The sequence below is a fragment of the Biomphalaria glabrata genome, chromosome 1 (genome assembly GCF_947242115.1).
Source record: "Biomphalaria glabrata chromosome 1, xgBioGlab47.1, whole genome shotgun sequence".
Lineage (NCBI taxonomy): Eukaryota > Metazoa > Mollusca > Gastropoda > Planorbidae > Biomphalaria > Biomphalaria glabrata.
The window spans coordinates 55095800-55118629 of NC_074711.1; the positions used below are offsets into that span (position 1 = coordinate 55095800).

Here is a 22830-nt window from a genome sequence, read left to right on the forward strand (position 1 = left end):
CTCAGCAAGCTGTATAGAGAATTATGTTGTTTGCAGAAATATATCTGTTTCATTTGTATGTGTATTTATGTTTATGTATGTTGTGTGTGTGTTTGTTTTCTTGTAGTCTCCCTTGTTCTATTGTTCAGTATGTTCACATGTTCACAGTTTACTCTTAAGTGTGTCAGTAGTGTGTATTCACTGTGTATTAGTCTCTGCTGGTTGTTCTCTCCTTGTTTCACGTTAATAAAAATGGAGTGTAACTTTTAAACATCAGTATTGTTAGTGTATTGTGATAATATAACAATGATATCATTTACAAAGAATTACATAAGGAGAAAGAAAAATTTGACAACATTCCAACAGAGCTCACTTAGTGAACTCTTTTCTGCAAATTCATTAACCTAACAACCAATGAATCAGAGTTTGCATGGATGGTTCTCAAAAAGCCACCACAAACGGAAGAGCTGGAATACTCATTGAATGGCCCAATGAAGAAAAAATAATTAAGAAATTAAGTTTATTGTAACTGGTGAGCTCAATGACAACTACAGAGAAGAAATGGGAGCAAAGGAGCTTAGAGCTACCATGTTAGCAAATCCTCCAAGTAGTCAGATTGTCTTCCTGACCAATGTAAAACAATCCTCCAAAGCTTGAAAAAGAAATGAGAAGGCTGACACACTTGCCAAATGTGAGAGAACAAATACACACTTGAACATCGCACTCTATCCGGAAGAAATGAAGAAACAGATAGTGAATATTAAAAATGGGAAATGGACAAGATTATCATTTGAAAAATCAAGAAAGACACACCTATTATAAACTATCCCGATACGACCACAACTTCTAAATTTTCACATCAGAATTGTACACAGCATAATGAAATAACATATGTTCCAGAAGCTGAAAATTGGGACCAATGAAATTTACTCTTTTGGAGTGTTTCCCTGTCTTCAAAGCATTCTTCATCAAGAGGCCCAAACAAGACACTGGCTCTGAAACCCACCCATGAAATTCTTTTATTTCACTGCTGGCAAAACCAATGATTTTCCTATAGTGTGAGGTTTTCTGTATATTACTATAAGTTATTAAGAGCTATTGTGAAACGCTCACTAATCATCGTCATCATCTCAATTTCAGGTCAAACAAAGATTTTGTGGGTGTATTCTGAACTTTATCTTTGAGTATTCGAAATTTATAAATCCAGATATTATTTATTTGGGGGCGAGCCTAATAGGCTTTGGTAGACAATAGATAATCCTTCCCTCCTCAAGCCTTTGGAGGACACAACAGTTTACGTAGTTGACCTAAAAACAAAACATGCACAGCTCTATGTATCTAGCACGCTCAGTGTATGTAACAGCCCAAAAGTCAGTGCTAGATTTCTATATTTTTCTATCGGGGGGGGGGGGGGGAGAGTAAAAAAGCTATGTGAATTATGTTACCTATAGATGTAGATAGATCCGCCCTCCTCAAGCCACCTGGTTGACCACAAAACGTATTTTAGAGCACCCTTAGTATTTGTCACACACACACACACACACAAGCAACGTATCTATTTATAATACGTATCTATCAGGCTTAGTGTTTGTGACCTAATTAGTGGCTTGACCATTGGTACTCGATTGTTGGCTCCTCCCCCTTTCCCCTCAACATTACTACAACTTTTTGAATAATGTTTTTGGGGCTGTGTTGAGGGCATGGTTTACACCTGTGTGTTGCGCTATCACTGACCCTTTTTTTGTTTTGTGTTAGCCTGATGGATGCGCTTGGATTGAGTCTTGAAATTTGAATTGTTACTTTGCACTGAAAATGTGTGAATGTTGGAAAGTGGAATTGTGTAAGAAGAAAGTGCGGGTGTCATGAACATAATGATAACAGAGTCAAAAACCATGTCCGCTTAGTATGGCTTTAATACACTGAACGGACGAGTTAAAAACATGTATACATAAGAACGACAACAATACAGCATATAATTTTCATAACAGCGTTGGTTGTATATATATGAGTTTCTGCGTTATAATGATAATAGCATCAAAGTATATGTGTCATAAAATCAAGATTTTAAAATGGGTACAATTTGTGCATATCAATGTAAATCTATTTACTTTTTAAAAAATAGCACATTTATGGTAAACCACAAATAGCTGATTATTTTGAAAATAACAAAAAAAATTAATTTAAAATATTTGTCTTTGAGTTATATCCCTTTGATGTTTTTTTTTTTTAACATTTAAATGGTGTCTGAGTCTTAATGAAGCTGAGATTGCTTACATCATTCGAACACTCCTATTTAACCTCAATTTTCATGTTTGGGTAGCAAGGGATAGATAAGACAAATAGTTGCAAATAATTCATAGCCTAATTAGAAGCATAATATATAGGTTTTGTTGAGCTGAAGCATCATTGGCATTAAAAAATACCCTTAACCCGTGACTCACTTCACTCTTCCCAAGAGGTAAACAAAAGTGACGTTTTTATACCAATATTACCAATGCACTTTGAATATAAGTAAAAAAATATCCTCGGGTGAAAATGAAACTAAATATATCTAAACTATAAAGAAATGGACAAAGCACAATAGGAATGGACTAGTTTTGTCATAATCATCGAAATAATGGAGAATTTAAAAAAATGCAGGGGATGTTAGGGAAATACCTTAACATGAAGGTTTTCGATTGGCATCAGTTACTATAGTTAAATCTAGTAGTACAAGATTTCTAGATCTAGATTGGTCTAGATCATGGGCGTAGCTATTGGTGGGGGTGGGGTTTCAAACACCCCCACCCCCGCAGGGGGAGGTGTCGGAGTTTAGTGACTGATCTTTTGCTTTAATTTTGTTTATTTAGGCGAAATTTTCCATCACTTGCCCTAGCACAGCCAAGAGGGTTTTGAGTTTAAAACCCCCTACCAGGGGGTTTTGAGTTGGAAACCCACTACCAGGGGGTTTTGAGTTTTAAACCCCATACCAGGGGGTTTTGAGTTTAAAACCCCCTACCACTACCATTGGTTTTGAGTTTAAAACCCCCTACTAGGGGTTTTGAGTTTGAAAACCCTACCAGGGGTTTTTAAGTTTAAAACCCCCTCTTCTATAAAACAAAAAAAATGCAAATGACAATCCCAAAATTCCAAGAGCAAAATTTACGATAAACCCCTCTTCAATATAAAAAAGCAAATTACACACTCAAAATTGAAGCTAAAAAAAACCTCTTCAATATAAAAAAAAAAGAAAATTACGCACTCAAAATACTATGAGCATAACCTAAGGTGTTTTTAGTTTAAACCCCGCTGAAGTGGGGTTTAAACTCAAAAACCCCTTTGGCTACGCTCATACAATTTTGAGTGTGTAATTTGCTTTTTTATAAAAATAAATCTTCAAAATGAAAAAACAAAACAAATTTTGCAATGAAAATGCTATGAGCGTAGCCAAGACTATTTGGTGTTGAGTTGAAATTTACCTTCAGAGGGGTTTAATGCTAAAAATTACCTCTTTAATATTAAAAAAAAGCAAATTACACACTAAAATTCTTTGAGCGTAGCCAAGCCAACTGGGGTTTTGAGTTTCAACCCCTCTCCTCCAGATGGCTTTTTAAAAAGTTTAAAACCCCTCAAGATAGTTTTGAGTTTAAAATCCCCCTACAGAGCGCTTTAAGGTTGAAAGCCTCTCTCTTCAATATTATTTCTAAAGCAAACTACAGTCACCAAATTCTATGACCGTAGCTAAATGTGGTTTTGAATTAAAAAAAACAAACAACTCCAGATATATTTTAGTTTAAAAACCCCCAACAGATGATTTTGACGATAAAACTTCCCTTATCGATATAACATCTAAAGCAAAATAGTCAAATAATTCCAAGATTGAAGTCAAGAGAAGTTACACATGTCTACCAGTGGCTGGGCTCCATTAACAAAGTGCAATGAAATTGAAAAGCACTTAATGTGGCTCTACAAAGATGGCTAAGACTAGAGGTCTAGAGAAGGCTAGAGATCGGGTCTAAATCAAGGAAATCTTATGCCGAAATGGGAGTCGACTCCTTAGATGGGTTTTGCGGGATATGTTCTCCGACAAAATGAATTACGCATAATAAGAAATGCGATGACATTCTAGTACAACTTGGCGCCACACTTTCATGGAGGTCCTCAGAGCAGGTGGGAAGAGGCTTCAGACATTGCCAGTGACAGATTTTTGTGGAAACAGCTTGCCAGCAAATGCGCCGAACAGCGCGGGAGGGTCTATGTCAGTAAGAATAGCACATTAGGTTTTTGAAATAAATCTTTTTAATAGCAAAATAATGCACTGTAGGTACCTCAGAATATGCATTTAGTTGGCTTTCAATAACAGAAATAGTGCTTGGCGGCGGAGCTCTGCCCCGCGCTGGGGGAGCTCTCAGCGCTCCCCCAGACCCCTTGCTGGCAAGGGCCAGGAGTCTACAATTTTTTTCACTTACTCCAGGAAGAACCTATTCTAGGGCACAATAAACGTCTTCCAAAAGAATAAAGGGCCAGAATGTAATAGAGATTAATTATGTCATCCATCCATACAAACATATATTTTTTTTTGGGGGGGGGTGGGGGGTGGGAGAGAAAAAAATCCTGGCTACGCCCATGGTCTAGATTAAGATCTTAGTAAGTCTTTAATTAGTCAGTCTAGTGTAACTTATAACTAAAATATTTAGAATAATTTAGATCTAAAGATCTCTTTATTTATATATTATATAATGTAATACTTTTAACTGAAATTTTAGTTGTCTTGTAAGTTTATAAAGTGTATCATCATATTATCATGTCATTATCTTTCATTTATTCACATAATCATTATATCAGAAACTATACAGTGATGCAGTCTAATACTGACTATTGACTATTGTCTATATGCACATTATTTAATAAATACACAACAAAGCAACCTTGTTGGCCTACTAGATCTAGGCCATTCTTCCATTATTTCTTCACTTGTCAGCTTGTTTCATTGTATGACATCAAAACTTGTTTGTTGTAGTACATTATCTGACCCTTAGATCTATTTAATATTTTTCTTTCAGTATGGGGATAAAATAGAAATTATGTATATGAATACATCATATTATAATATCCTAATGAATTTTTAAAATTAGTTTTAGATTTAAATATTCATTTATTATTTTATAATGCAGGCTTCAGTTACTCCTGAGAGGGCATCAAATCTAGAAATAGCTGATTCAACTCGAAACAGTATGTTTTCTTTTGTCATATTAGTATTTTGTTATATATATTTGTAGCCTTTTTTATGATCTCATAAGGTGTTTAACTTGTATATATATTACAGTTGTCACAGCTTTTAATATATTATTATAATTATATACTACAGACAATGACTTTGATGTATTTTATTATACAATAAACATGCATTATATATGTGACCCTGCGGGACCAAGAAAAAACAAAGGGCATTAGTTCATGAGGCATTCATCAGCTACAAACACACACATATATATTGTTATAACCCTATTCGCTGACATTTGTGACACAGGCCAGCAATACAGTTTAGCGTGCTATATTGAAAGGCAAGGGACAGTACTGGCATGAACTTTGCACGTGAATAACGCCCGTGTTATGGTCATCTGATCATAAGCCTGCGCAGACCAGAGACACAGTGTGTAGGACAGCGGCAGTTCAAGACCGGAGAGCGTTGAGACCGGGACTGTTAGTCGGCCATGAAGTCGGTCCTGGTCGAGTCCTCAAGTGTTATGTATGAGTCCAGGAAGAAATAGAGACAGTAGAGTTTTGTACGGTGATGTACAATGTAACATTTTAGTTGTTGATGTGTTGCCAATAGTCAAGTATTGGCTGTCTTCTACTTATTCACTCAGTATTAAAGTACCAGATTATTGTGGAGCTCTTGTTGTCAGGTTCTTAATGTGTTGTTGTGTTGTGTTTAGCAGTGTTTACAGAAGGCCTGATTAGGAGAGAGAGAATCGTAACAATATGCATGTGTATTGTATATTCTATACAGTTGTTCACCCCTGCAGCAGTATATCTTTGTTTTTGTATTTTACTAGCCTGATTTTGATATATTTCTAGATTATAGTGGACAAGGAGATGGCTTTCAACAGATGAAGAAAGAAAGTAGTTGTGATGAAAGCAGTGATATAGCTCAGGATACAGTGAGGTGAGTTTTAAAGTAGACTGTGCAACACTCAACATTAGGATGGAGAAGAGTTTTTAGGTAGAATGTGCCATTCTCTGCATTACCAGCAGGAGGTAAGTTATAGGTAGGGCTTAGTGTATAACATGGCAATGACACTTCATTTGATGATGTGTTCATTATAGAGACATACATTATCACTTATAAACCTTTTTAGTATTCTTTTGCTTTGAAGCACAAAAGCAAACAACATATTAAATATTTGTTAACAGAGTTACATCATGGCAGAGGTCATCATTTAAGCAAGTGTATAATACTGTAGCAGAAATAACAGTTGAACCATCAAATAGCGAGGAGCCTGATGTGAAAGACTTTTTCAGAGTAAGAATAATTAACCAACTTTCAAAGAGAAACTTTGTTATTGTATCTGGTAGGTCTACCGATGTAATATAAGCTAATAAAATCCTAAACTTTTGAAGAAGAAAAACAAAGATTTTTTTATTTTTATCAAGGTTCTAAGAAATCATCGCCTTCAAAGTAAATTAGTGTATGTTTTGACTGTGGTAGCCATTGTGGCTATTTCTCATTTTGTTCTCACTGTGAAATGGATTTTACCTTACTTCTACACAATAACAACTCCCATCTTACTAGTGTTGAGGCTCATACTGTATTGGTAAGTTTTTCTATATATCTTTCTTTGTGGACAAGTATATATATATAAATTTGTATGTATTTATTTATTTATTTAGGGAGTGATTGGATATGTGCTAATCATATTTTTATTAGAAGTAGTATAAATATGATTAGATATTGTATGCAGTGCTTGTCTAACATCTCACAGTTTTTATCAAAGTAAACATTAATCTTTTATTCGGTAACTAATTAATCTATACATTTGGATTATTCACTAACTTATTGCTTATAAAAAGCATTTACTATTCCCCACCAAGCCAAACTAAATTCACCAACACAATCGTTCTCCCCTTCCCCTTCTCTAGATCCTTATCATGGTTATAGCCGCTAAGCCCCTTCTCTAGATCCTTGCCACGGTTATAGCCCCTTCTCTAGAACCTTGCCATGGTTATAGCCCCTTCTCTAGATCTTTGTGATAGTTGGATTATTTTTAAGCCTCCAAAGTTATAATGGATGTGACATTTTGAGAAAATTTGTCCTAGTCACATAGCACTCTATAAATTAATCTAGTGAATCCCATGAGGGAATTACAGATACAGTATATTATTTATTGTTCATTATTTTGTGAATTTTTGTTTACTTTTTCAGGAAAATGAAATACCAATATTTTTTATTAGATTTCTGTTATTTTGCCAACACTTACTGGTACATTTACCTTTGGTATGTATATCTTAATTTTTTTATTTTTTAAGTTGTTTTTTTTTGTCTAAAAGGCATTAACAGTGACATATTTTCTACACACATGAACACAAAAAATACATGAGTAAAAGTTTTCATCTAAAAATACAAAACACACACACCCCACCCCCAAACTTAAAAAAAAAAATTCTTTAAAAAAAACCCAACATATATAGGTCTGTGCGTCCATGCCCAAAAATGGACTTTTAAATTATTAGATCTATCTTGATAGGATTTTTTTTTTAGTGCTTGCTGCTATGTGAACATTTAAACATATTTGGTAGATCTTACTGATTTAAATAAAGCAGAGCTCCTTTCCATGTGTCAGTTTGTTTTAAATCTTATGAATAGGAATAATTGTTTATTGATTGATTTTAGTTCTTTTATAGAATCTAGATCTGTTGCTAGATCTTGAGTATAGAGTCTATGTTGTATTTTAATTTGTCATGGAACCATGTAAATCTTGTTCTAGTTTTAACCAGATCAGATGCCTACTATAGTAGTTTATTTAATTCGGACATTACATGAATTCGGACATTCGCTGTTTTCGTGGTCATTAAATAATTATTTTAATATTTATTATAAAACTAGCGCCCTGTATAATGTGCTTGTCCATTTTCCAATGATTCTGGCCCAATTTCCTTCCATTTAGCTGTCTTTTTATGTAAGAAAAACGAATTTCAAATTTGTAAGTCAGGTTGTTTTTTCTTTCCTATGTTACCCGGATGACTTTACCTCTTCCTAGGGTTAAGACTATATTTTTTGATTGGCTAAGTCTATACTAATGAGCCCGGCAATATTTATTCTGTTTTTGAAGCTGATTTATTTGATTTATAAGCCAAGTTGTCTGATTCCATACAAAAAAAAAAATCAATAGGGTGTCCGAATTAAATTACGATTTTCTTACCAAAATTAATTTCGGACAGCCAGTTTTGGACATCAATAAAAAATGATCTTATATTATATTTGTTCGTTTGTTGTTTTTTTTTTAAAATAAAGAATAAATGGGCAAATGTTTGGAGTGAGCTTGGTACATTGAATGAAGTCAAATGCTTAGATCTAGACCTACTAGATAGATCTAGATTTATATAGAGAGAATATAGAGGATTCAGTTAGACAAGAATGGCTATCCTAACATGTACTATACTACAAAAGATCATTTGACATCTGTATTAGAAATTTATTAAATTAATAAACAAAAAACACAAAAATTCAACACATCTAATCATGCAAACAATTCAAACATAAAATAAGTCAAAAAGTCGGTATAGAAGTCACTATCCCATTGACCTAATTTTGGTAGAATAAGTGTGTTCATATTTTTACTTTTTGTGTTCATATTTTTATATTTTGTGTTCATATTTATGCATAATTCCAAAACATCTTAATGATTTAATGTGAGGGGTTATGCCTGGGGATCTTAAAATTTAGTTAATGTTAGTAAAGAATTAAAATCTGAGTTTATTGAGGCCTAAATATAGAGACTGTCCAAAATAAATAATGGTGTCCGGAATCAAATAATGTGGGTCAAATTTGTCCAAATTAAATGAAAACACATGGCCTCTTTGACCTTAAATATAATAACAAATATAGGTTAGGGGTACTTCTTCTTCTTCTAGCCAGCTTTATTGCTGCTGAGCTGAGAGCTCTTTTGCAGACTGTGCCAAGGGAAAAAAGTGTGCTGTTTTCTTCAGTTGTTCAGCACTGCCGTACAGGGTGTTGGTTATGTTGGGCTGTAGTGGAAGTAGGGTCTGCCTAAGGTGGATTAGGGAGGGGCATTCAAAGAGGATATGGTTTACGGTTTCAAAGGGGTGGGCGCAGTGTCTGCAAAGGGGTAGTTGTGTGGAGTTTATTTTGTTCAGGTGGTAATTTAATAGTGGTGTGTGTCCTGTTCTTAGTTGGAAGATAGTAGATTGTTCTTTGCGGGGGAGGAAGTTAATACTGTCAGGTTAGGGGTACAAATATAAGTAGTCATCCTTATTCTCCTTAAACTAAAGAAGATTTTGATACTTCATTTTCTTTTCTATGTCGAACCATTGTCAAATAATGCGCTGTGTGATGTTGCTAGTTCAGGCTGTCTTGAAGTCAACCAATTACTCTGCAATCGTTTGGGTGTAATTGTCCGGGTGTATTACGTGTAGTTGACCAACAACACAAACAAGAACCATACAACACCTGTTTTAACAAGTGTAGAGATGTAGTCGAACGATGATGAACTATTCAACATGTATTTATTCTGATAAAAGGGCCACAGTAGAAGTCTCTGTCACTAAACACGTCGTTACCCTGGAGTGTTCTATCGCTAACTGATTTTCCGGTCTCTAACCCAACATATCCCAAACGTCACTAGTCCCGTTCAATATGCGTCTACTATGGTGCGTCGCTAAATAACTAAAATAACTAACCTATATAAATAAGGTGTGTAGAATATTTGCATTACACAAATAACAAACTAGTGTTTAAGAGGGAAGACATATTAGGAACTCCATTTATTACGTAAACACAAGCGGTGTTGCACTGACGCGCTAGTGTGCAAATGTACATATATTACTATTATGTTACATCTCTCTTCTTTAATTTAGAAAATCTATTTATCAGAATAACTAACAAACTAGTCAACTAAAAAGTCTAATCAGTTCATCACAAATCAAGTCTCTTGGGTTTGTTAACTATTCTGCCTGAGCGTGTTACATAAGGTTCATTTGGTCTAGAGGTGTTAGAAGAAGCAGTGTGTAGTGGCGGCTCAAAATCTAGTGTAGTTTGTAATATTGGACTCTCTAGATCTAGTGGTTCTGGTTGTTCTGAGAGGTCATCTGGAAAGTCATAATTGTTGTCAAATCTGTTTGCTTTCTCAGAAGACTTTCTGATGTGTATTCTGTTTCTTCTGTAGACCTTATTTCCACTTTTGACATTATACGATCTAGGCTTAGAATGCTTCGAAACTACTGTTCCTGGTTTCCACTCAGAATTAAGTTGCATTCTGACTGCCGTTCCGTTTTGTAGTGGATTATGACTCTTAACTCCTTTCCTCTTCCTAGTAAACCCTTTATACCAATGAGGTTTGACAAATTTAGTTTTTACTGCCAAGGTGTTACAACCTGAATCCCTGATTAATTCCACCGGAATTCTATCTACAAACCCTGGGTACACTGCAAAATTGTTCCTATTTCCTTCCATGAAATATATCCTATCTGTACCTTTATTTTTGTATTCCCTACTGTAACTCCTATTTCTATAATTTCCCCTGTCATTCCTATCTCTACTCCTATATCTACTGTTATTTTGTTCATTGTATCTATTTCTACTTCCAGACCTACTATTCCCTCTTCTACAGTTAGCTGCTATATGACCTTTTCCTTGACATTTAAAACAGGTTATTTCACTATATTTTCTATTTCCACTATTTGATCTGTTTCTATTTCTACTTCTATCAACATTTTCTTTGGTGTATCCTATTAAATCTACTTTGCTCTTATCTCTATCAGAAAATGGTTTATTTGGATAGGCATTTTTGTAGACTCTCATTATCTCTGTTATTTCATCTATAGTTTTTGGGTTTCTTTCTCTAATAAAAGATTGTAATTGAGGATCACATTTATTTACAAAGTTGTCCACTAGAATAAAATTTTTTAATCCCTCATAAGAGTTATTCACTTTTTCTAATTTTACCCACTTATTGAAAAAATCCTTTTCCATATTAATAGTAGTTTGGGGTTCTATTTCTAATGATGGTATATTGTCAAAGTATTTCTTTCTAAAAGTTGTAGCATTATGACCATATGCATTTAATAACTCTCTTTTTAAAACCTGATAGCTATCATCAATATGATGGTCATGATTTTGGCATATTGTTAGAGCTTGACCATGAACAAAGTCTATCAGTATTTCAGACCATTCCTCTTCAGGCATATTAAATGTAGACATTTTTGCCTCATATCTTTTCAAAAAATCACCAATGTCATCCTTCTGTTCATCAAAACTTTGTATCTTTCTCTTTAGCCATGTTTGTGAATTGGGGTTGTCTCTTTGAGTGGTATAATTATTTGAATTATTTGTGTTATTTCCTTGTTCAGTTTGGGCTCTGGCTTGTGCTGCATCCAATCTCATCTTCTCCATTTTAGCTTCATGTTCTCGGTCCTCTTTTTGCTTCTCATATTCTTCCTTTCTGATCCTATCTTGTCTCTCTATCTCTTGTCTTTGACGTTCCGTTTCTTCCTTCACAACTTGCTGTACATAAGCTGCTAAGTCCTTTCCTTTTAACTCCATGGCCTTTCCATCCTGCATAGCTGTTTCCTTAACCTCCTTAAGGTCCACATATGACGATGTAGCCATTGTGTTTTATATTTTATATATATTTTTACTTAGCCTATATTGGTTATGGCTATACTTTAAACTTATTTTATATTTTTACACACTTTTATACAAGTTTTAAGTGTTATGTCTCTATCTATAGATTTAGTAAATGTGTAAATCTAGTCTGAGTTATTATGGTTATATTCAAATCTGTATATTAGATCTAGTATAACCCAAATTTAAATCTAGTATATTATAGTATGTATAATAATACTATTTAGATCTATAGTTATCAAGAGCACTATGACTTTTAGATCTAGTATGAATAACTATTATCACTTTTAAAATCTGGTATGACTGAAGTCACAGTGAAGTGTCTAGAGTAAATTCAAAGACTGTCTAGAGTCTAGATCTAGAGTAGATTATGGTTCTATTTCACCATACGAAACAAATATGTGTATACAATGTCAAATATATCTTCAACAAGATATATATATCTAGAATGTACTACCTTCATTCATCTTTCAATTAATAATATTTCAAATTAGAGTCTAGATGATTAAATTGTACCAAAGAGATGTACAACAATTTGCAGATCTAAATTTAGCCAGACGATAGTGTTTGACTACATAGCCAGTTTCGGCATTATTCTCATGGCAAAATCATATTTGATTTTAACCGCTCAAACTAAAAATTATTTTAGTCTGATTCACAGTAAAAGAATCCTACCCGCACTTTCTATCATTAAGTGAAAAAAAAATACAGATCTAATTAAATTAATAAAAATAAATAATTTAAAATAATATAAACAAATGAAATAATTAAAATGAGACTATCGCTATGGGTTGGGATGTGACAATATGGCACACAATGATAACGTCACGAAGTAACCAGGCAACAACGGATATGACGTTTACACAAACAAAACAAATTACAACCCTAAATGTATAATATAGCTTTTCATCTAAATTACGTCTTCTACCCCGACGGGTTTTAAGGCGCACCACCTGATTTTACTCAGGCTAACGTACCAAATTTAGACAAAATCTATTTCTAAGGGCAATCTAAACATACACTAATAAGAAAAATGGCACTTAGCTTTTGATAAGAAAGATCCCTTTGTTCGGACTCCCGAATATGCTAGATCACAACAAATTCCACTGCCTCTCTTCCAGTTCTGACTCTGCTCTCCGGTGCTACCAGTATCCCACGTAATGCCACAGATGTCCTGATATGCCACAGCAAAATGTTCCAGTTTCTTCGACGACTGTTGATGACCGTATGTGTAGTTCCGACGACTTTGTGTACACAGTTACTGACGAATAGGTTAACGGTTCTTCTGGCGATGACTTGACTTGTGTAGACGACTACTGACAAATAACAGTCTCTTGACGGCAACTTGATCTGGACGACTGACGAATAACGAATTTCTTGACGATGACTTGATCTGGGCTGACGAATAACGGCTTTCTTGACGATGACTTGATCTGGGCTGACGAATAACGGTTCTCTAAAATAGTTCACTGCTTCTGCTGCTACTCTGGTAGTACGACGAAGTTTGCTGTTGTACGTTGCTTCACTAGACCAAACTGTCCAATGTAGACTAGGTGAAACCAAGGTCACCTCCGACGACGTTCCGTTAGACGATTAACGGTTTTCAACGAAATTAAGTGGATGTAGCTGTTTCCACAACAATATCAGCACGTCTAGATATGGTCTAGACCGACGAATACTAGATAAATCAATGTTCAGTAATGATACATACAACTTTACTAACCTTCCAAAGGTTAAACACAGTGACCGTTATAAACGTGGCAAGCAACCGGTTCAATGAGCAAACTGCTCCACAAGAATCTCTCCAAGGGTAAGACGACAGAGCGATTTCGATTTAGTTAGCTACCAAACTTGTAGTACTCACAATACTTCTGACAGCGGGCAAACTGTCCTTCTCGAAACTGACGAGGTAAAACTTGATACTCAATGTGGCTCCTATGACGAAGAAAAAATATGTCCAACAGGTTCACTAACGATCTCTCACCCGTTATGAATGAACGGTTTCTCTGGTTGTAGGTCGATTCAGCATATGAAGATCAGGCTTTGATAATATACTGGTTAAGTAGACCAGACGTTACGATGATTACTGTCCTGACGAAGGTCACCCTGAGTTAACGGCTCGTTGAACGTGCGATCAAACAGGCGATGACTGTATGTAGATCTAGAACAAAGTCACTCTGCGATGCTGCTGTGTTCAGCCGTACTCCGATGAAATCTTATATCTTCGAGTGCACGACCCTCACCTGAGTAAACGTTCTGCTTCGAGGTCCGGTTCGATGTTCGGCTTCAACAGGGGTCCGGCTTCGAGGTTCGGGGTCGCCACTGTGATGTTGCTAGTTCAGGCTGTCTTGAAGTCAACCAATTACTCTGCAATCGTTTGGGTGTAATTGTCCGGGTGTATTACGTGTAGTTGACCAACAACACAAACAAGAACCATACAACACCTGTTTTAACAAGTGTAGAGATGTAGTCGAACGATGATGAACTATTCAACATGTATTTATTCTGATAAAAGGGCCACAGTAGAAGTCTCTGTCACTAAACACGTCGTTACCCTGGAGTGTTCTATCGCTAACTGATTTTCCGGTCTCTAACCCAACATATCCCAAACGTCACTAGTCCCGTTCAATATGCGTCTACTATGGTGCGTCGCTAAATAACTAAAATAACTAACCTATATAAATAAGGTGTCTAACAGCTGTCAAAGTCAAACTTTCAAATTTGGGCCTATAGCTGTCCGAATAGCATAAACTACTCTAGATAGCTACATCTAGATCAAAGTAGATCTAATACTAGATTTTGACTAGATCTAATAGCTAGATTTCTTACTTCTCAGAAGCAACAGTTTCTGCCATCTCATAAGGAGATTGGTCAATCAGAAGCAGCATTTTCTACCATCTCATAAGGATATTGATCAATCTCCATTTCTTATTATTTATGGAATTAAAAAAAAAATGTGTTATTCTAACTTAAGTATTTTACATTATATTCACATAAATACAATTGTTAAAAGACATGTAATGGGCATTATACTCATTAAAAATCAATCAACTAATCTGAGTAGTCTAATAATGAAGCTGTCCCTATATCTATGACAATTTTTTGTAAACCACCAGCTTCTGGAAAAAGATATTTTATGATGAATTTGAAAAGGTCAGATGTTTTATTGGCAGAAATATTGGCTGAGCTAAATCTCCCTTTTAATCAGTGTCAACACCATGACAAAGGGAATCAAACTGATGTGCCCTGGCTCTAAAATTGTAAAAGTATCTCCTGCTGCAGATCTAAAGCTACTGCTATAGTCACTAGTGATTGAGTTAGGTTCCGTTACTTATGAAAGCCTAAATTCAAAATAGAAATTAGGGATGTTCAAGGCTGAGTTTGCTTGCTAAAGAAAAGCATAAAGTCTTCATTCCTTGCGCTCTCTTTCAACATATCTGTTTGATGATTTTCTAAAACAACTTTCGTTGTTGACTCTGCAAAAAAAAAATCTGGATTCTTTCAAAGAGTGATACATTATTTCCAGTGTTAGCATATCTTGGTAAAAAAAAAATACCTTTAAACAAAACTGTTGTGATAGGACTGGAGGTCTTTTGATCCAACCAAGGAAACCATTACATCTCCTTTAAGTCTAACCACTTCTAACAAAATTTACTGTTGGTGCTGTTATAGAATCAGAAATAAAACACTAGAGGTATTATGACCATTAAATCATTGCCAGGTGGTGCTACTGACAAAGAACTACAACTTTCTGACATATTCCAGACAAATCTATGACACAGACTTAATGTGTGAATATTTAGTACAGAATGTCTTAAATAACTTTATGCTGTGAAATGGTTTTGGATTGCTGCATTTTGTGTATCTTGAATAATTTTTATAGATTTCAGTCTGTTGTGAGTATAATCCTTAATATTTAGGAAAATACACATTTCCAAGTCTGGTAATACACATTTCCATTTTGATTATGTTCAGACCATTTTATTTTATTTATAATTTACCATACCTGTCTAAAATATGTTCTAAAGTTGATCAGCATACACATAACTTATATTTATACTGGTAAACTACTTTAAAAATGTGCATCCAATTCAATTTTATCTCATTTTAAAATATTGCTTATTAATGTTCGCAGGCTGGCTCCACAACATGAATTGATGTTTGTTGTTGGCTATGCTGTAGCCAATGGGCCTTTAATATGGGCTTTGCTTGTGTTTAGGAACTCATTGGTCTTTCACAGTCTGGATAAGGTCACATCATTGTACATCCATTTGTTACCAACTCTTTTATCTTTTGTGTAAGCCCTTTTTATATAATATTTATCTATGTGTATATATTTTTTTCTTTTAAGTGTAAAGTTTTTTTCAAGATTGATAAAGCTATTAAAAGAAATGTGATGTTGGCCTGTGAAACTGTACAGAGGTTGGCAAATTAATTTAAGGAAAATAAAATCGTCAGGTGTCAATTACCATCTATTTATTATGTCAAATAAATTTACTTGGAGAATTTAAGTCAAAATTATTATTATTTTTTTTTTTGGATTACTTTATAAATTGGTATTATAAAACAAAATGTTTGTAGTTAAATAAAGTATCATTAGGTTTTTTGTTTTTTTTATCAAACTACTGTCAAGACATCAAACAGTGTTCAACTATCCTAAAAAAATAAAAGTCTCCTGAAATTTGCAGTGATTCTCCTAAAACATGTTTCAATGATGTAAATTATCGGAATTCTGAAAATTTCTTCTAATTCGATTTTCTAGCAAAAAAATCCGAAATTTTCCTTTTTTTTTTTTGAAAATAAATTCCAATTTTTTTTTTAGTGAAAAAAATTCGATTTTATTATTTTTCCATTTTCGGAAGAATGAGAAATAAGATTTTTGATTTGTTTAGAACATGCACACATCCGGTCTTTTGACACAGTTAAAGTTCTTTTTTTTTTTTTTAAATCTCATGTTACTGTATTCATCATTGTCTTATAAGTCTAGATCTCGGTCTAGACTACAGTTACTAGAGTGGTTATGGTCCAATCTCATTTGTGGACCAGTGGGGGGGAGGGGGTATCTAGGAGTTGGTTTTCCGTGCTGCCTTTAGGCGCTCAGTAAACACAACTCTGCCCAAGTCCCAAGTCCGGTGTCGAACCTCAAGCCCCCTTCTAGGTAGCCAAGCCAAGTTCAAGCCCACTTGGCCTCTCGACCACGCTTAAATAAAATGATTCTACATAATTTTAAAAAATTCAGCAACATCTTTTTTTTAAATCGCAGCTACAGGCCAGTTATAAAACGGGGGGAGGGGGGAAGGGGTTTACAAAATTTCCTAAAAATTTTTAAAAGTCTGTTCCCATCACTGATGTTTGTAAAATGTTTTACATGTTTCAGATGTTCCTTCAGAGTTGAAGATAATTTACTTCGTAGTCCAAACCTCCCACAGGACAACAGGGGATGGGAGCGGGCAGGGTTTGAACCCATGACCATCAATATGTTCGAACGACAGTCCAGCGCACAAACCGCATGTCCAGGCAGCCATCCATTGACCACACTCCTCAAATTATTATCCAATATTTTTTAAAATATATTTTTGCTTATTTAAATATTTCATGCTAAAGTGATTTTTAGTGATCTAGATCTAGCTAGCTAGTCCTGCAATTCACTTCCCCCAACTCCCCTAGGACTCATAATGATTGCACCTCCAAAATGTATACATCCACATGCCAAATAGAAATAGCAATACATTTTAGTTTGTTTAAACTGTAGGGGCCCATCATTTGTTGGAAAATGCCGTTTTTTTTTTTTTGTTTTTTTTTTTGCGTGGGGAGAAGGGATTGAGACTTGCTTTACATTTGCCCTCTACCTTATGCATTTCATTCTCTTTAGTGGATTGGGATAAGACCACCTGTTATCATGGACTGAATTTTTTATAAACTTTTAGTTTTTTAGGTACGGTGTAGATTAATTGGTGTTGATTATAAATTATAATTCTGGAAGCCTTAAATTTTTTATTATATTATGACAATATTTGTTTTTCTTTCTTTATAGTATCAGATGGTATCCAGAAGAAACCTCAGAACATTGGTATAAACCTTTTCCACGTTATGAAGTTGGATACTCTTTCTTCTGGCTTGTGTTAATACCATTTGTTTTTGTTTTAGCTCATCAGGTAATATTTATTCTTCAATAACCTTTTTTTTTTTCACTAATGTTATCTTATATAATACAGACGTTACTTCAAAAAAGAAGATGATTACGTCCTACGCGTCATGCATTTAGTCATGCATATTAACCAATGACTTAAATTCTGCCAAGTCACTGGTTTTCCTGGCTAGCTCAGGCAACCCATTCCATGCTCTAATAGCACTAGGGATGGTTAGGATGGTTAACTCAGTAGTATAATAAAGAACTTTTTAAAACTGGATTTATTAAAACATATTGAATAAAACTGCCAAAATATATGGGAAGAGTTAAATGCTGCTGTTTAAAAGGGGACTATTGCTTAGTTGTTCCTTGTATATGGTAAACAAACTGATTAAAATTTAATGTTTTTTTGTGATGGGTGAATGATTTGGCTAGGGCTTTAGCATATATATATATATAATTACTTAACATATATCATATATAGTATTGTAATAACTTAAGTGAGGCAACTCAACGAGGACATAGACGTTTATTTACACGAGGACATCACAAACACTTAGTAACGTCTGCCTTGAGCACAGCATCTCCATATTGGCTCTAGACTTGGGCGGAAATCGTTAGTCTCTTATGTCAACATCCGACTTGTCTGGTCACTGATAGTGCGCACCTTCTTTCTGCACTATCTTGGATGGCGGTGCGCATGGCAAAGTCATAACATTGCCCCCGTCTTAGCACTTTTCGTCCCGAAAAGAAACACTGCAGCTGAGGTTTGACAGTTCAGGTGGAGGTCGATCAGTGGGAGCCACAGGCGCCACGAGGCCATCCGCATTGTTTTCTTCCAGTGCCGCTTTCTCTTTCTCCAGTTGACCAGGCTGTTGTTGCGATAATGACGTGGCCGTTTGCCACACAAAGAGATAGGGTCGAGCACTGTTTTCTTCAGCACAGCCGTTGATCTGACACGCTGTTTCAGCAGACCTTCCCGACAGACGCCTCTCAAGGGAGCTTCAGGTTCGCTTGCAGCCACGTTGCAAGCAAAGTCCAATGCACCGAAGTCATCCTCAGACAACAGTCTTACGTCCAGAAGATAGGTCTCTTCAGGTTCAAGTGGAAAATGTCTTTCTCTTGACAGCTCAGATTTAGAGTGATTTGATTGACATTCATCTATGCCAATGTCGATGATGATGGTAGAAGTACATATGCGCTGTTGGTGGTTTTCTTGGCATCTAAATTCTATGTGTGAAGCGCCGCACGTACAGTTCATGCTAAACTTCTGGATGCTGTTGTCAAGCTTCGAATTTCCCTCGTGAGCACCGACAGATAGGCAGAGGTCTTTAAAGTCCACAGCAACAGGCTTAGACGCAGACCCAATGTTGTCTTCATCTGTCTGGCTCATTGAGGTACTGGTAACAGGTACAACAGGAACAAACGCTTCAGGCACATAACAGACTTCAGTTAAGGTACTGGTAACAGGTACAACAGGAACAAATACTTCATTTGTCTCTTTCCGTTTGACTCGGTACATCTCGTTGAGATTATCACAGCAATCGCCATCACGTTTCTCGTCTTGAAAGTCACAACCACAAGACTTGCCCACAACACAGACACAGACGGCGCTCAAATCCCCAGCGTCTCCGTCACCACTGTTTGTGCAACCACAGTCTTGACCAAGCAACTTCTTAACCAACGAGTCTACAGGCAACTGCTCCTTTACAAACGAGTTAACTCCTTCTTTCAGCTGAGACAACATTTTATCTACCTTGTTCCCCATACTGTTAATTTGTTCACACATTGCTTCATTTATCTTGCCAATAAGCTCATAAATCTCCGGTTCAATTTCAAATAAGTAGGTATCTGGATCTTCGTCTTCATCTATCAAGGCTTGCCGGAGACGAGCTGTAAGCACCTCCTTTGTACCACCAATTATCTCATATCGGTTACGAAGTTCCTTCCTAAGCTCTCTAACTGAGAGTTGGTCTAATCGTTTCAAAGCTGCCATTGTAAATCCTACCTCCTCTCGTTGAGTTGCCTATAATCCCACTTCTGACAACCAATTGTAATAACTTAAGTGAGGCAACTCAACGAGGACATAGACGTTTATTTACACGAGGACATCACAAACACTTAGTAACGTCTGCCTTGAGCACAGCATCTCCATATTGGCTCTAGACTTGGGCGGAAATCGTTAGTCTCTTATGTCAACATCCGACTTGTCTGGTCACTGATAGTGCGCACCTTCTTTCTGCACTATCTTGGATGGCGGTGCGCATGGCAAAGTCATAACAGTATGAAAATTAAGTGTAACTATTTGTTAATTCTTTCTCAGGTGCTTTATATAGTTTTAGTCAACTGTATTCTTAGACCAAATGATGAATACTTAACTATGTATCGATACCTGACTGCCAAAGAGTCATCATTTATATTTCGCATGTGTAACATCTTTGGGCCTAGGTAAGTTTTTTGCTTCATTTATTAAATATCTGATGGCTACTTACATTTATCATTTTAAAAAAATGACTTGAAAAATATTTCCCTCACATTGTAGGCATAGCTGAAATTTAGCACACACACCCCCCCACCCCCTCCTATTTTATAATTTAAATAGACATCAATTTTTTCTACTAAATGATTGGCCACAAAAGTGATTGGACACTAAACATGCTATAGAAGCATGAAAGATGCTTTTTTATTTTATAAATATCCAATTTACTGTTTCTGTATTGGGAATCATATTTTTAATTTAGTCCATCATTCATTATTATCAGATATACTGTAAAACTTACTTTCTTGACCTTAACCTGTGTTTTACACCAATTATATATTAACAATTTGGAGTTTATTGGGAGTCTATCTCATATCATACATCTTTAAGAACTATTTTTGTTGAGCTAATTTAATATTCTTAAAGTATATAGCTTTATCTAAATTGCCTTTACTTTCTTACTGAAAAAATATTCTATGAATAAAAATTTAAGTACCCGTGGTGGCTTAGTGGTTAAGCACTTAGCTTCTGAACCTGGGGTACTGGGTTCGAATCTCTGTGAAGACTGGGATTTTGAATTTCAGGATTTTTAGGATTTTTTTTTTCCACCCAATTCTAATGGGTACCTGATTTAAGTTGGGGAAAAGTAAAGGCGGTTGGTAGGCCACATGACACCTTGCTCATTAACTGTTTGCCATAGAAATAGATGACCTTAACATCATCTGCCCCTTAGATTCCATGATCTGAAAGAGAAACTTTACTTTAACTTTTACCCTGAATTATATATTTATTTACTCAGGACAGGACACCAGAAACCACTGGCGGATCGGGGGGGGGGGGGGGGGGGCGGACGAATTATAGTATAGAATTCACACAATTTGTATGCGAATTTATTACTTATGTTAATAATATATACTAATTATTTATATTTCAACCTATTTTTAGATTATTTCGCCCCCCCCCCTTCTAGTATTTTGGCCGATTTGGTAGGGTCTGGAGGGGGCGATGGCATCAATCCGCCCCCCCCCCCCTCCACCATAAACTTTCGAGTGGGGGGGGCGGTCTTATTTATTTGTAGAAATCACAGCTTTCTAATAGAATCAATTAGATATATATTATATATATATGATTAAAACTTGTTATTGGTATTTTAACCGGTCTTTATATTATGTCGTTCACCTGTTGGCCGATTGGAAGGGGAAGAGCGAATACCTCCACTGCCCTTCCCATCTAAACCCTTTGAGTGGGGGGGCCGTCCTACTTTTATGGAGAAATCATAGTATGTGAACAAAATTAGTCGAATATCTATATAATATAAACAGGTGGAAGTGCGATACATGCAATCCCCTTCCCCCCATCGGACAAATCAATACTTTTTATTTTTGTATTATAGTAAGAAATTACAAAATTTAAAAAATCTGTCACTAATAATTTATATATGCTATAAAGTAAATTCTTATATCGAGTCGCCCAACCCCTATTCTTTAATGCAAAATGCAATCATTAGCAGAAATTATAAAAAGGAGCGAGGATTAATCGTTTTCATTTTACCGCCCTTTCCAGACAGAGTTTGTGTAGTTTCACATGAATTTATCATAACTATTTTAAGAAAGACTTTGCTTTGGAAAAGTTATAATTCAAACGAAATTTTTCAATATTACAGTCACGGTTGAGATGAGTTCAAAAGCCAGATAATCTTTTCCTAGTCGACTTTTTCCAACCTTTACTCTCTCATATTTTTCTAGTTAAATAAATTTAGGACTATAACTCACAGTTTATGCTAGAATTTTATTGAATATTATTAATCGAATTTTTTTTTTTTCGGCGGCGATCCTGAAAACCTTAATCTTAATATGTGGGGTATCTAATCTTTTCAAAGAACAAATCGGTTTTATTTGCATTGTATTAAGTGACTATAAATTCATATTAGAATATTTTTCTCATTATTCAAAAGGCACTTTATAATAGAATGAATAATGAGCTGTAGGTCAGGAGAATGCGTTACTGCAGTGAAGAATGCCAGAAAACGCTTTCAGCGTCGTGGCTTCGCCCCGAACCTCACTGATGATTAATAAGCTGTAGATGTCAGGAGAATGCGTTTCTGCAGTGAAGAATGCAAGAAAACGCTTTTGGAGTCGGGGCGAACCGAACCCCACTAATACATAATGAGCTGTAGATGTCAAAAGAATGCGATTCAGCCGTGAAAAATGCAAGAAAACGCTTTTGGCGTCGGGGCTTCGCCCCGAATCCCACAGATAAGTAATGAGCTGTAGATGTCATAAGAATGCGTTTCAGCCGTGAAAAATACAAGAAAACGCTTTTGGCGTCTGGGCTTCGCCCCGAATCCCACTGATGAATAATGAGCTGTAGATGTCAGGAGGATGCGTTTCTGCAGTGAAA

At 35.6% G+C, this 22830-nt stretch overlaps 1 protein-coding gene across 3 annotated transcripts in view; it reads left to right on the plus strand.

Moving 5' to 3' along the window:
* Nucleotides 1-22830, plus strand: part of LOC106060404 (uncharacterized) — a 42394-nt gene that overhangs the window by 15535 nt on the left and 4029 nt on the right. For all 3 annotated transcript variants that reach the window (XM_056044707.1, XM_056044696.1, XM_056044703.1), the window contains exons 2-9: nucleotides 5133-5190; nucleotides 6040-6127; nucleotides 6376-6484; nucleotides 6616-6776; nucleotides 7385-7456; nucleotides 15957-16118; nucleotides 17856-17976; nucleotides 20275-20399. In XM_056044707.1, coding sequence (XP_055900682.1) covers nucleotides 6072-6127; nucleotides 6376-6484; nucleotides 6616-6776; nucleotides 7385-7456; nucleotides 15957-16118; nucleotides 17856-17976; nucleotides 20275-20399 — 806 coding nt within the window. In that variant the 5' untranslated portion in view covers nucleotides 5133-5190; nucleotides 6040-6071. The remainder of the gene's footprint in view (nucleotides 1-5132; nucleotides 5191-6039; nucleotides 6128-6375; nucleotides 6485-6615; nucleotides 6777-7384; nucleotides 7457-15956; nucleotides 16119-17855; nucleotides 17977-20274; nucleotides 20400-22830) is intronic.